The sequence below is a fragment of the Pinus tabuliformis genome, chromosome 4_2 (assembly GCF_031772625.1).
Source record: "Pinus tabuliformis cultivar Carrire ecotype Pingquan chromosome 4_2, CPIR1, whole genome shotgun sequence".
NCBI classification, from domain to species: Eukaryota; Viridiplantae; Streptophyta; class Pinopsida; order Pinales; family Pinaceae; genus Pinus; species Pinus tabuliformis.
The window spans coordinates 359,149,962-359,165,925 of NC_142304.1; the positions used below are offsets into that span (position 1 = coordinate 359,149,962).

A 15,964-nucleotide genomic window follows, 5' to 3' on the forward strand; every position below is an offset into this window, starting at 1 on the left:
AGTTATGGGAATGTGGAGCACTCTAAGGTTACAATTTGCACGATTAGGGCTGATGGGAGTGCATCGTGAACCATGAACTAGTGGAGGCCATGGTCAAGACTAAAATGCAGGAGGTGTCCATACTCGCGATTAGGATAGTTTTAGAGTTTAGAGTTTTCTTATTTCTCTTTTTTTAATTTGAAATTAGCAAAGCGTTTGTCGACCCTGAACAGAATTTAAGGAATTCAAATATTTATTTTCCTTTTCTTCTAATGGTTCATGCACGACTTGGAGTTGGACGTGAGGCAAACTTTTAAAACTAAATGATGAATTCCCTGAAATGTAATCACAACTTCTATTTAAAATACTATTTATTTTTTAAAAACTATTAAAAAAATAAATTATCTTAAAAATAAGAATTTGTAATAAATTTATTTAAATTATTTGTATTTAAAAATGCCTTTCATGATTAACAATACATAAAAACACACATATATATTATTATTATTATTTTTATAATTTTACATAAACATACATATATATATATATATATTAAGTATTATTATTTTTTATACTTTTTATTTTATCAAAACCGAATAACCAATCAATGTAAAAAATCTTATTTTATAATACATTTTATATTATCAAAATTAAAATAAAAACTAAATAATAATTTTATTTTAAATTATTATTAATAATAGTTATAAAAAAATTAATGCATATTAATTTAAAAAATACCTTACAAGATTTTTAATTATTTAATTTATTTTGTAAATAAATTTGGTTGCAATAATTTAACATCTACTTAATAAATATTAGTAATTAAAATAAAATTTTAAAAAATCCATTAAAAAAATAAATATATACATAATAATAAACCTTAATCCTTACATTTTGTTTATATATATATATATATAAATTAAATATATTAGAAATAAACGTAAGCTTTAACGGGAAAATAGGGCAAAACAATAAAAAGACCTTATTGGTAATCACCTTCCATCGAGAACACTACACGTCAACGCAGACAACAACGGTGTCCAATGTCATTGAGAGATTTTTGCAACTCACACATTTTCATCCACATCTGGATTGTGAATAAGGAAGAATGAAAATGACCATCCTAGAATCCATTACTATTATAATCCATTTGACCATCAAAGTTTCCTCAGAATTTTATAAGATCAACGCTTATGCCAATGCATTTTTTTTATTCTGTTATTATTTATATACGCCAACGTTTGATCATCAAATATCCACGTCATTTTTCTGGTTGTATTAGCCACTGCCAATTTGCTGTGATATTTTGTTATGAGATATACTATGAGTGCGACGAGGACATCCATGTTCATCTTCCAGCATTAGATCATAGTGCTGAACCATCTGCCGCATGCACTATTTTTCTCTATTTCACAGGAGTTGGAAGTCTTAAGCTTTGTCAAACATATAAATGTGCATTGCCATTGCTCTTATGAGTAAGAGATTACATCATTAATATGTGATGGGGACAATGGCTGAAAGTTTATGTTGGACTACTCTCGTTATGCAAGATTAACATACATAATAATCACGATGTTTACAGTGCAGGCAAGCATTCAAAGAGTAGCATCACTTTGGTATTCAAATGACGTATACCACCTTCACGAAACCCCAAACTTCCATTTTATTTTATTTTTAATTTTTTGCGAAAACACGATCAGTTGGAAAAAAGTACAGAGAAATCAAATATGATGAATCTCAATATCTTGACATGAAACAACTCATTAAGCCACATTGATTCGATTATGTGGAGATACTTTTTACATGGCAATTTCATATTGTCTCACCCTATTTGAAACAAAATAGTTTACTGATGGCATAATTATTATAGATGTGAATGCGCTCGAAAGAATTATTTAGTAATACATTTTGATGACAGCTACAAAGGGGAACGTAAGATAAAGAAATGGATAAGAATGAAAAATAACTAAAATCAAGCTCTGATCAACTAAGAACAGTACGACAGTTGACCCTGATTTCTCCCATGGTACCTGTAAGAGGGCTGATATTCCCCATCTTCACCATCGATTCTGCAAACTGTTGGAGAAAGAGCTCTTCATTTTCTCCATAAGCCTTCACTGTTTCCATCGTCGTCCCTTGCCCCTTTGGCGAACAATTCTTCGTCTGAGTTCAACAGTCCATGACTCCATACCCGCTCAGCAAGTTCTTGAAGTAGTAGTTGTCGAATTTGGTAGGGCTCACAAAATCCAATGGACACAAGTTATTATCTCCTCCCGATTTTGGGCACCCAGATATGAGCCGACTATAGTAAGATTTGTCCAGGCTGGAGTCTGGCTTCCCATTTCCACTCTGGTTGTAAAGCCTCTGCCGGAAATTGACCGATCGTGTGACTTCCTGCGTAATTGGCATTTGCATGTGTATGTCATTACTTAATAATCTCCATTTAATATTTGATGCTGCAAAACGAAATGAATGAACTTCAAATTATGACGCTGCAAGTAAATACGATATATAAATACCTGAAAGGGCCACCAAGTCTACCTCATCCAGACCCTGGCGTTTAAACTTAGTAATGAGAGTCTGGAGAGTGTTGAAAAGTTCGGCACTGGGATATTGTTGTTGGACCCACTCAAACTTGCACTCCTCGAGTCTCTTCTTCCCATTAAAACTTCCCAGCCCAGGTCTCCACTCTGATATTATTCATTTATAACATATCACTAGGAACTATTAGTTACTAGATTATAATATTGTCATGGAAATCAAGTGCTAGCAAAGAGATCTATATCTGTTATACTAAGATACTGGCTAGTAAAGAGATTAGTATATGATTTATTACCAGGACCACTGAGTCACGAGCTGAAATAGCAAGAATATCTGCACAGGATACAGTTTGGGAACAGGCCTTCTCCAGCTCACTCTTAATCTGATCAATGACTTCAAATCCTCTTGCAGAGTTATTGTTGGGATTTGATCCCTTCTCACTCACAATGGTTGAACTGTTATCCAGCAGCAAAGATGCGTCTCACCCCTGTCATGCCATTAAAATTTCACCCATAAATACATACATTTTACCATAGTTACCAAATTCGCCCAAATCGGACTAAAAAAATTCGAAAATTGGCCCATTCGATACGAATACCTTATTATTCGATGAAATTCGATTCGGTTTTCAAGATGGTTAAATGATAAATTAAACGCGTCAAAATCTGTGGTGGGTGGTTTACCTAGACGGAGCAGAGTGTTCATTCACTAGAGGAGAATGTGAATGGTGGAACAAATAGTGGTAGGATGGGATCCGACCGAAGGAAAGACACTGGAAAATCAGAGTGGACTAGGAAACTTCATAATTTTTAATTTTATTATTGTTTTTATGGGTTAAAAAGTCAGTAAATAAGAAAAGAAGAATTTGTTACACTGAATTTGTAAGAGTTTGTTAATTTGCAATAGATGTTAATTTTGCCATGACTATTTTTAAAAATGTTTATATTTATTACGAAGGATTTTCAATAAATCAGTTTTAAAATTAGAAAAATATTTTAGATTTAAATTTAGAAATAAAGAAGTATTGAATGGAAGTTTTTTTGGTGAATTGTATTTGTAAAGTTATTATATTATCTAATTTATTGGATTTTATTCAAAATTCAAAACTAATTTAAAAAAAATGCACTGAAAATATCAAAGTTACAACAAGAAATTTTTTAAAATGATAATTTTTAAGAGGTATAGTGTAAATTCGAATTCAAACTTGGTAACTATGCATTTCACTACTAATAGTAATTAGATCAATGTACATCAGGAAAATAATGGTGACCTGAACAAAACAATCATGGAAGTGAAGCCTGAGTAAGGATGCTGCCAGTCGAGCTTCCTTCATCTCGGCCTTCTCTACGACGGATTGAACTATTTGCTCGGCCATGGGACATGAATGATAATAAAAATGTGGAATCAAGTTATTAGAAGGCTGAGGGAATGACATTACGAACGCCTGCAGCGAACAAAGTAGCAAAAGAGGGATAAGGGAGAGGCGGGCGACATAGATATGATCATGATTCTCATGAATGAACGAACTGCGATTTGGATCAATGAGCCCAAGAAACACGAAAGAAAGAAGAGGCTGTTGGTCTTGGGTATGTGGACGCGTTACTTATATAAAGGCATGGGCAGTTCTCCAACGCGTTAACGTTGAATTCAAGTGTTGAAAAATTCAATGGAAGAAGACTGCTCAGCGACTCCACTCTAACACAACCTACGCGGCATGCTTAATTCACATCTTTAATTGTTACTAAAGAATTTTAAAGTCAACCAGAACGCAGCTTTTCCTGTCGGTTAGCTATTAAAACACTGAAGGAGAATACGCGTGTCCCACTAAGTCAATGATCATAGACGAATACAGGTTGTCCGTTGCATGAAAGGACGGCCGAAAGTTTTAGCGCATGTAACCGCCATTGTCGTTGTTCTTGTACTCCGTATATATAAAATTCAAATTCCTTTAACCCGCAAGTACCTCCTCTTCCCTGTTTTCTCCATTATAAAATAGGAAGCAGAAAACAAAATATTTGTCCTAATAAACCACCGTTCTTACTCTCGGAAGCTTCAAAATAAGTAATTCCTCTTCAGGGATCTTCATATATAAAATCCCTTTAAAGCAACAATTTTGTCTTTCGTCTACTTTAGAAACTGCATTTTTTAACCACCTTATTGCGTAACTTGTTTATAAATTTATATAAAAAAGTTTGAAACAAAATATAAACACTCTCCCAAGAAACTTGCATACAGACGTGTGCCACCCTTTTCCTTGAAGCCGCATCTAAACGGATTTTCTTATGTGCGTTGGAGAGAGACGGCTGCTCTAGTTATCGCGTGTTTGTCATGTCACCAACTCCCAATCACCGAGTCCACTTTACTGTTTACTATTTTTTTTTTTCTTTTTTTTGGGGTTTCAGATGAAAAAATCGTGTCTCGGGTTTGGAGCAACTGAAGTATACACAGTCTTCTTATGGATTCGACTATAAAACCTATGGTAATCAAATTTCCATAAACTATCTATTTCGGATTGATAAATATAAAAAAAAATGTACAATATTAAATATTCAAAAATCACAGTTACATAACCAATTTAATATTTACCTTTTAATGAAATTAATATTTAAATTAGCCACCAATAGGGGTTTGGTCTAGTGGTCAGACAATGATTTGCTAAGTCATGTCACGGGTTCAAGTCTCCACTTACCGTGAGGGACTCCTGAGGGATCATTCTTTGTGGGCTGGGTGGGCACTTCCTCCTAGCTGTTATAGTGGCACCCAATGGGATTCAACCTTGTGGCAAGTACGATACTGCTTCCTCCTAGTTGTTATAGTGGCAGCCGATGGGATATACCGCTTCCTCCTAGCTGTTATAGTGACAGCGGATGGGATTCGATGTCCTCCTAGCTATTATAGTGGCAGCGGATGGGATTCTACCCCGTGTAAGGTGAGTACGATACCGGAAGCTGTTATAAGCTTCCTCCTAGCTGTTATAGTCCTCCTAGCTGTTATAGTGACAGCGGTAAGGTGAGTACGATACCGGAAGCTGTTATAAGCTTCCTCCTAGCTGTTATAGTGACAGCGGATGGGATTCGATGTCCTCCTAGCTATTATAGTGGCAGCCGATGGGATTCTACCCCGTGTAAGGTGAGTACGATACCACCGTCATTGCCTATTCACTAGATATCACAAAAAAAAACCATGTAATTGTGGTTTAATATACATATAACTATTAGGTATAAGCATGTTTTATCTTTTTTAATTTTAATTTTATATTATTTAATATTTACCTTTTAGTGAAATTGATATTTACATTAGCCATGTAATTGTGGTTTAATATACATTTAATTATTAGATATAGGTATGTTTTATCTTTTTTAATTTTATATTTATATTATTTATTGTTTGTTAAAAAAAAAATTATTGTAAATCTTAAACTTTTATATATTTAATTAGTTGAAATTTTAAAATAATATGGTAATCAATATGGATTATTATTATTATTATTTTATTTTTTTAATGAAATATAGAATTGTTTGTATTGATTAATTTATATTTAATATTTTGTGTGAGAATTGAGAGAGTGATGACCATCGTGAGAGATTTGTTTTCTTTGAAGGAGCTTGTGGATTCGTCGCTCCTGATAAAATGGTTATTGGAGTGGGGTTTTATTGAACGATCATCCAACTGACAAGATGGGGGTTTCATCCCCCCTCCATCCATGTCTATTGACTCGCATTGGTGGATTTCACAAAGTTGCATGGACTAGGCAAAGCAACATATCTCAACGTGCACACTGGAGATATTGTTGCAAATTCTTATGCTCTGCATGTCGATGACCTTTGTGGTATCCTTGAGCTAGAGGAGGCCCTTGGACTTAGCAATTGCAATAGTGGTAAGGATGTCAGCAAAATTTTTGCTAAAATGTGAGAAAGAGATACTCACTGAGAGTATGGTAATGCACAAAAAGTGTTGAAAAAATTCTCTAGCTAGTGTTGGATCCAGAAATCAAAGGTGTCGGTGAATTGGATCATAAAAAATTTCCAAGTTTTATTCAATCCATGTCTTGTGAGTCCCTTTGTTTTATGGTCATAGAATCAGATGTTGTCAGAGTATTGGCAGACAATATTCAACAACGGGCATGTATCCCTGTGGGTGAGATGAGGCTCCTTTATGGAGGGAGGAAACTAAGTATGGAAAAAGGCCTCAGAGATTATGGAATTAAGAGGGATGCCACTATCTCTATTGCAAGATGCTTGTTTGGAGGTGTCCGAGGAGGTTGGGCATCTTCAATATCAAAACCCTTGTCATTCAAATATGCCCTTATGTTAGATTCCAACTCTTAGTCACTAAAGGATCGCTCATGCCAAGCTTTCATGGTGGAGAATTTAACAGACACCCCAATGGTCGAGGTGAATGATATTTTAACTATCATGAAGGTAGTAGATTATAAATGGAAAACGATTATGTTTTGTTTCACTGGTTTTTGGCCCCCTTTGGGACTGGGTTCATCAGAACCAATCCCAGAATTCTCATCTACTATTTTGTTTGAAAGAATATTTTGTGGTAGTCTTCAAGGATCTTGAAGACCAACAGAGTGTTTTCAACTAGGGGCCTTGGTTTTGGGGTCATGTAGGTCTTTCAATTCAACAATGCTTTCCAAAGATTAACCATTTTTCCATGAAATCTCTTAATACTCTGGTACGGGTAAGGCTCCCAAACATACCCCTCAAATGGATTTGGCCAGATGTCCTCCAAAAATTGGTAATTCAATTGGTCACTTCATCAAAATATACAATGAAAGATTGGTTAAAGGCTTCATCTCATTCATTTGTATTTGTGTTGAACTCGGCCTAAATGAAGGATTACTAGACAAAATTACTCTCAAGTTGGCTGGAAATGAACATTCTCAACCCTTTGATTATGAAAATTCCACTTTCAAGTGTAGAATTTATCAGCAGCTTGGGCATCTTCACAACAACATAAGACAACCCTAGACATCTCAACTTCTCAAGATTCAAAGGAGACCCCGGTGGGAATGCATCATCCCTCAGCATTGGAGAATCTCTCAACAAAGGATAATGTTAGAACATTAGCAATTCATGTTTGTAATCAACAAGCTTAAGTGCACCCACAAGTCTGACCATTCCGACTATGATAAAGAAATTTTGCTCTTGGTTGAGGCGAAAGTGATGGAGTTCTCTCAAAAGATATCCGTATGATAAAAATGAAAAAATGAAAACCCATGAACAATTTTGGTATGTAAAACTAGACATACTGAAAATGTTATTTGAAGTTTCTGACTTCGTGATGTAATCTACTATTTTTTTAATTAATAGAATTTAGTTGATATATATATCTATAGATATATATATATATATATATATATATATATATATATATATATATATATATATATATATATATATATATATATATATATATATATACATATATATATATATATATATACATATATATATATATATACATATATATATATATATATAATTGTTTGTAATTGTTATTGATAAAAATAAAATTACACATAAAAATTTGAAATTAATTAATTTTTTATTTTTTATTTTTTAATTTATGTTATATTATTATTATTTTTTAATCCAATGCTTCATTGAATATTTTTTTTCTAGATTAAACTATATAATTCTTCTCGGCACATTTAAAGATTAAAAAAAAAATTATATATAAGATGTGAACTTTACAAAAATATAAATAATATTATTAAGAATTGGCATATTATATACATGTATTTAATTTATATTCATATAATATTATTATCTTAATTTTCTATGTACCAAGTAGCATAGATCCATCTTAATCACAAATCTATGAAGTATCAAGAGCTATACGTTTCTTGAGGTGAAAATATATTTTAGAGTGTTAGAACTAGAAAAAATATTTGCACCTTAAGATACTTTATCCCTTTCCACACTTATACATTCATAGTTAAGCTCGTTACACACACACCTATACCATGCATACATTTTCATTTTTTAATGCAAAAATGGATTGAATGCCTTGAAAATTATCTTGCATACTTGAATTGTTTAAGCTACACATATTAATTTTTTAAGCACAAGAAATATTTAAAATTGTCGAAACCTCTTTCTGAGTGTAAAACCTGAGAAAAGATGTACACCTCCAAAGACATTATTTTTTGGGGAGATTAATAGATCCAAAATTAAAATGGATCTATGTTGGTTCTTAATAATACTATTCATATTTATATAGATATCTATGAATACAAATATCCTTATTTATAATATATTAAAATCCTGATAATAAATATAGTTAGACATTTGCCATTTTTCATTGACATGTTTTATATTTTTATAATCCATTTTTTTAAATGTAATGTACATGTGTGTGTATGGGGGTTCTCAGAAATACTTTGCTATAAGTATTATGTTTTTATATGTTTATTAATTAAAGTATGTACATGAGGTAGGTACCATGTCCCAAGGGGTCTCGTACATCAATTTGGTGTTGTCTTGGCAGTGACTTTAAAATTAGATTATGATTATTATAGTTAAAAGGCTTGGTTTATTAGTTTGGAATAGAATTCTAACATACATTTGAAGAGATTTCCTATATCAAACGAAACATACAAATGATTTAATAAAATATTTATAATAACACATAATAAGAAAGTTACTTAACCTAACCTTATTTGTGTTATTATAATAATTTTGAGATATATATAACAATTGAAGATAAGTCATTATAAGGCAGCTAAAAGAAGTATATGGTGCACACTGCACTGTGCACATTCAATGGGTTGATTAAAAAATATCAGGAGTGAGTGACATCCTAAAATGAAAGGGAGGTTATGCTACTTAGAATATATTAATTCTAAATGGATCGAATGTATTGAAGGAAATAAGTCCATATGGGAATGAATTTCTTTTGGTTGGTTCAATGGTAGTGACATGTTGGATTACTTTCAATCAAAGAAGAATATAAGAGAGAATTGTGTGCAACACAAGGGTTTTACACATTTTAATTATATGAAATAGACTTATAAAACTATTTTTCTATAACCAAAGAACTATTTTGTTAACAAAGAAGGTATTCAACGAATGCTTTATTAATAAAGAAGGTATTCAATGAATGGAAGAATAAGGATATTGGAGTGCATATGCATATTTAATAAAATTGCAAGAAACAACCAAAAAAGAAATTCACTTACAGAAATTAATTAATATTTAATAATTTTATTATACTTGAGAATGTTTGATAAATTAAGAGACATTCATAGAATGAAGGAAAACATATTTCCAATAAAGAATGATGAAAATGTTAATGTAAAAAATTGCACACATTGAAGACAATTTAAGGTAGATGTAAAGACAATTTAGTGTAGATGTGTGTCATTAGTTTAGCGTAAATGCAAACAAAAGACAAACTTTTCCTATAACACAAATTTCAAGTAAATTTCAAGCTTAATCATCAATGATGATTCCATAATCCCTTTATTACATAATGGAAAGCTCTACAACTTGAATTTAAATAGCTTCATTGCTATGGAAAAATTCATTTATTCATTCATAGCATTCATTACACGAGGGTCCACTTTGCCACTTGAAATTGGGGATATCTAAGATTTCATTTGTGCCTCAACTATAAATAAAGTGTTTAGCATGACTTGGTAGAAGCCTTTTTTCCATTCAAATATGAGATAGAAATATGGATTTAAGTGGTTGACAAAACAATTATGTGTGTAGATTGGTGTTAGACTAAAAAATGTGACATGCTTTCACAATTTATTTAGGTATGGGGATTGTAATGTCTTCGTTTTGACCCTTGGACTATATTGAATCGAATTATGTAGATGATTTAAATATACTAGTATGTATTGTTAGTGTAAATCTCAAGGGTAAAGCCTAACTAGTTAATGGATAGCCACATGATTGGTTGTATTTCCATGGATGTTGGTTTGAGGGGGCTTGCCCCAGGTTCCAAGTGTGTTATGCATGAACAAAAACCTCAACTACTGGCCCTTCCGAAAATGACCCACAAGCAGATCGCAGTCTCACCCAAAGCAGTTATGGGAGGTTACAGAACGAGGTTTCTGAAACCAAAGGGATATCTGTGAAGTGTTGTCGTGTATTTACTTCTACTGTATGTCATCTTATAACTTCGCATTTATAAGAACTTTGCGCAGATGATTAGTTTACATAAACACATAAACTCTAACACCATAAACTCTAACACATAAAAGTATATCTTATAGTTCTTCACATAACTCAATCAAAGCATACATAATCAGATGCATAAAAGTAAAAAATTAACATATACAAAGATATAATACTTAACCAAAAATTCTTCTTTATTAAACAGATCTTCAATTACATTCCCTTTTCTAAACTACACACCCTGTTGCAGGTGTTCTGCGCACATAGCTGCAAACTATTTAAGGTCTCTATGCACTCATCTATGGAGGCTTCAACCAAAACTACAAACTACATATGCGAAGACCAATATTCAATGATATTTCATTACTTTCTTTCTATCTCTTATGATTGCTTTCGCTAAGGTATTACATATCCTTTTATATACAATTCATCTATACAAAAACCATGGCCCACATACCATGGATCCATAAAACAAAGACTACTACCCAATACTCATTACAAAATAAGGGATTTATCCCATCACAAAATCCCTAAAAGTCTGCGTGATAAATATATCTTCGCCAGCTCCATGCGGTTCGCTCCTTCTTTCATGGGGTATTTTACCCAAAACTTGGACCAAGTTGGGCCCTACCCAAGGGGATCCCAACACTCACCCGTGACTCATCCCGAGTCACTCAGCTTCGATGCCCTTGATCTTCATTGTGATCCTGTTGTATATTGCATTGTAATGCGGGAGTGTATCTGCCATCAACATTTCTTCCTTCTGTGATTCCTTTAGCAAATCTTTTGTAATAGGGTCATCGGTATTCTGCAGTAGCTCTTCTTCCCTTTTCTTCAATTCCTTTAGTCATTCATCTACGATCTACGAACATTCCAGGGCTTCCTCCTGCCATGGTTGAATCCTCTCTTGCAAGATCTATGCTTTCCTTCGCAAATCATCTATTTGTGCCTAGAAGTTCTTTCCTTCAAAAATGATGGATAGCCTCTACAAGACTGGTAAGGTCTTCACAAATACCAAGATCTCATCATGCCACTTTTGCTTGGCCTGCAACTCTTCCTCAATATTCAAGAAGTTTGGATCCTCCTGCAACGAGGTTTAGATATGCATTGTGTCGTCGAGCAACTTCCCATAATCTACCACCGTATTAGCTATGCCTTTCAATGATGCACTGAGGTCCCTTTGTCTCTACTCCCAAACCTCTAGTGGTGTACTTGGTTGTAACCTTATTTGTAGCTCTGATATCTTCACTTCATAATCAAATTTCAGCTTGTCTATAACATTCTTTAAGTCCTTGATCGTGATGGCAAGCTTCATGACCTTTTCTGCTGGTGCTTCATCCTCACGAACCTTCACATCTGGAACTGTGTTGTAAGTCTCAGCAATGGCTTTCTCCAACTATTCTCGTTGTTGCCTTGCTTCCTCCCTTTACATGGCCACTTACTTCAACTCCTTCTGGAGCATTTCTTTCTCTGACTTCGCCTTTTCTTTTAACAAAGACATGCATTTTTCTCATTCCAACATCTCTTCAATGATTCCCTGATGAAATTCATACAACACCTGGAGGGGTAGTGCAGAGACATTCATCTGGACACTGCGCCACACCTTGGCTCACTCTTTATCTGTTGTTGCTTCAAATTTTAGTGCCTGGACTGGCAGATGTAACATCCTCATTCCAAAGCTCATTTCCATTCTTTTTTCCTATTGCGATGGCTAGGTTTCCTTCTCTGGTTGCTTCACTACTTGTGGCAACACCTTCAACTCCACGATGCCTTGCTATACCTCAGCCAAGATTGCTTTGCAACGATCAGCAATCTTTTCCCAGGTCTCTGTGTAAATCTCCTTGATTTTCTCTGTTATCTCATTGATGTCCACATCAGTGAGGACAAGCAGCACTACACCCTTACTCTTATCTACCTTATTCTTATTTCTTGGTCGCATTTTTTTTACAAAGTGCGACCCTTTTGATACCTCTGCATCACTGTGGTGTTCTTCGTGTTCCTCGATTGCACTTCCTTCTACATCTTCTTCTGTGGTGACGTTTTTAATTCTACTTTTAGGGTCCTCAATTGGTCTCTTCTCCTATCTCTTATGTGGCTGTGAATGTGGCTATGAACCATTCCTTATGTTGTTGTGGGGGTATCTCAAAGATCACTTTACCCATCAAAACCTTGAATCACTGGTCCAGTTCCCACATAGATTCAATCAGTGCCCTTCATATAGGCGCAATAACTCTTTTTCACTTAGGCACAATTTATGATCTCTCTTAGGCAACAAAGTGTCAAATGTGGCGCGAGATGCATTTTTTATAATAATGTTGAGTTCCCAGGCTCATGGTTGGCTCTAGATTTGGTTCATTAATGTAGGTATGGGCTAGATACATCTAAATTTGCTTCATAAATGATTTTCTCCCATGTCCTTCAATGGTAATTTCTTGTTAACAGTGCCCAACAGTCATACTTCTGGCTAACTTCGTTTGAATTACCTTTCGGCGCAGTCACCTACTCTTCGTCGCAACTCCTACAGACTTCATCATACTTTTGAGTATCACGTAGCAATCTTCCTTCAATGAAGTCCCTTCCTATAGAGTAGTTTATAGTCTCATGCCCACTTTCAACTGCAGGTGGCACTAAGACTTCCTTCCCTTCATTCTTTAGTGTGACGGTCCTGTTGATGGAATCCTGCTATAAATCTGTCTTCTTCTAAATCTAGTATCTGCAACATTCTCTCGTTCGTCATGTTGGGGTCTGCCATATATGTGACAGCTACTATTCTCAAACTTGGCACAATGTATTCCATTGGCATAACTACTTCTTGTCCATATACCAACCTTAAAGGTGTCTGCCCAGTCAACTTCTTGCATGTCATTCTGTATGAACACAACACCGCTAGAATCCTCAAGTCCCAGTCATCTTTGTTTACATTGCAAAACTTGGTCAATGCGTTCTCCAAAATCTTATTGAAATCTTCCACTATCCCATTTTCCTGAGGGTGATAGGGAGTGCTCCTATGATGGTAAACTTGGAATTCCTCTGTTAGTGCTTCAATTGCCTTATTCAAAAAATATGTCCCTTGGTTGCTCATCAAGATCTTCAGACATCCAAATCTAGACAATATACGCTAAAAAATGAACTTCACAGCAATTTTTGCGTTGCAATCCTTTATCGATTTCACCTCGGCCCATATTTACAAATAATCCATCATAGTGATGATATGTCTTGCACCAGTCTTTTTCCCCTGTGGAGTGATCGGTCCAACAAATTCAGTTGCCCATTTATCAAAATCCTGTAAGGGAACCTAAGGCAGTAGTGGCATTTCATTTCTTTTGGATGGCTTTCCTATCATTTGGCATACATCACATGCTTGGAAAAAGTCTTTTTATTCCTTATGCACCATAGGCCACCATAACCCAACTCTCAAAATCTTCTACGCAATGGCTTTTCTTGCATAATGCCCACCTGCAACTCCTCCATGAGCTTCCGTCAAAATTTTATGTCTTTTGTGTTCAGGGACGTATCTGCATAGTACTTCATCTTGTCCCATTTTATACAAGTGACCCGCAATCAGCTGCTCGAACCACCAATTCCTTCTTTTGCTTTGTTGTGTACTTAATAGGTGTCATTCGTGTGGACAAAAACTAAATAATATCTGAGAAGTGATCATTTGCAACTTTAATTGCAAATAATTATGCATTAGGCATGTTATCTTCAAGACTTGTAAGTTCTTATTCCATCTCTATTATGGATAGATGATCTGACTCAGCATTCAATCTTCTCGACTTCACTATAACTTTGAAGTCATATTCTTGGAATAATAACAACAATCGGAAAATATTTCCTCCTAGTACAGGCTTATTTACCAAATACTTCAGCACGGAGTGACTTGTGAACATATTAAAGTGTCCTCCCAACAAGTAATGTCTGAACTTCTGTAGTGCATACACTATGGCTAACCCCTCCCTTTCTGTCACATTGTAATTATTTTCTGCCTTAGATAGCTTGCTACTTACAAATGCAATGGTATGATAGATATCCCTTGCTGTCGGTTGTGCTAATACTATTCCCAAAACTATGCAAGATTCATCAACATGCACATGAAATTCTTTCTTCTAGTTTGGAAAAACTAGAATTGGTGTAGTTACCATCTTTTCTTTCAGCACATCCAAGATTTTATCGCATTATTCATCCCACTAGAAGGTCACATCCTTCTTCAACAACTTTTCCATCAGCGTAGTTATCTGCGCATATCCTTTTATAAACTTCCTGTAGTAAACAGTGTTTCTTAGCATAGCACGCAGTTGTCTTACTATTTTTTGTGCTAGCAGGTTTACAATGACTATGATCTTCACCAGATCTACCATCAATCCTTGTTTACAAACCACATGTCCCAACAATATTCCAAATGGCACACAAAACATGCACTTCTTCAAGTTCAACGATATCTAATACTGTCTACATGTATCCAACATCAACCTCAAGCTCGCCACATGCTTCTTTAATAACCCAAACACTGTCCAATTGTCGAAGTAAACTTATCGAAATTTGTTTATGTACTCTTTGAAAGTTGCAATTACAACTCTGGAAAAAATGGCAGGTGCATTCTTCAACCCAAAAGGCATTACTTTGTACTGATAGGACCTCCATTCTATGGTAAACATTGTCTTATGTCTATGTTCCAGTGCAATTCCGATCTGGTGATACCCTAAGAAGCCATTTATAAAAGAATAAGCCTCTTCTCCTCCTATATTATCCAAAACTTCATTTGTAAATGGGGTGGGAAAGGGGTCATGTAGGAATGCATCATTTATCTTCCTTAAGTCCACACAGATTCTAATTTCCCCTTTCGCCTTCTTCTCCTGAATTACCATGGGACTTACCCATTCAGACTCTTCGATAGGTTCAATTATCCCCACTGCTAACATTTTTCTCAATTCTTCTTTTACCTTTTCCTTATATATTGGGTTTAGTCTATAATGCATCTTCTTAACATTCTTCGCATCAAGCTTTAGAGGAATCCTCATAGCTCCCAAATTCCCTAGGATGCCTTTCATATCTGAAACTTTAGAGGGAAAAAACTCTTGGTATTCCTGCAACAAATTTGTTATCTTGTTGATAGTGTCGTCATCCCAGTAATCTCCTATGGTCGCATACTTCAAACCAGCTTCTATCCCTATATTTACTTTCTTCATTTTCAGTGGCTGCATTATATCTAGCATCTCTATCTTAGGTCCATTCACTTTGTGATATCCTTCTGACTATTTGATATCAATGTGACGAGGATCTTTGTCCTCTTCTGCAGTGAGGTTATA

General features: G+C 34.6%; 1 protein-coding gene and 1 pseudogene across 1 annotated transcript; both read right to left on the reverse strand.

Moving 5' to 3' along the window:
• Nucleotides 1–1,962: 1,962 nt before the first annotated feature.
• Nucleotides 1,963–4,000, reverse strand: LOC149169420 (peroxidase 15 pseudogene; annotated as a pseudogene).
• LOC149169421 (peroxidase 72-like) lies at nucleotides 2,149–12,597 on the reverse strand. The gene is made up of 5 exons (XM_089425189.1): nucleotides 12,439–12,597; nucleotides 11,882–12,006; nucleotides 2,816–2,975; nucleotides 2,521–2,667; nucleotides 2,149–2,373 (listed from the first exon to the last, which is right to left on the reverse strand). The coding sequence occupies exons 1-5, from the start codon at nucleotides 12,595–12,597 to the stop codon at nucleotides 2,149–2,151; spliced, it is 816 nt and encodes a 271-aa protein (XP_089281315.1).
• Nucleotides 12,598–15,964: the final 3,367 nt, after the last annotated feature.

What these genes read in the sequence shown, in the direction of transcription:
- LOC149169421 (XM_089425189.1), bottom strand. Translation starts at nt 12,597, where the DNA reads ATGCGACCAAGAAATAAGAATAAGGTAGATAAGAGTAAGGGTGTAGTG. An exon ending in GCAAAGCAATCTTGGCTGAG is followed by an intron (nt 12,007 to 12,438) that starts GTATAGCAAGGC and finishes CCAGATGTGAAG; the next exon opens with GTTCGTGAGGATGAAGCACC. An exon ending in ATATCAGAGCTACAAATAAG is followed by an intron (nt 2,976 to 11,881) that starts GTTACAACCAAG and finishes GCTGGATAACAG; the next exon opens with TTCAACCATTGTGAGTGAGA.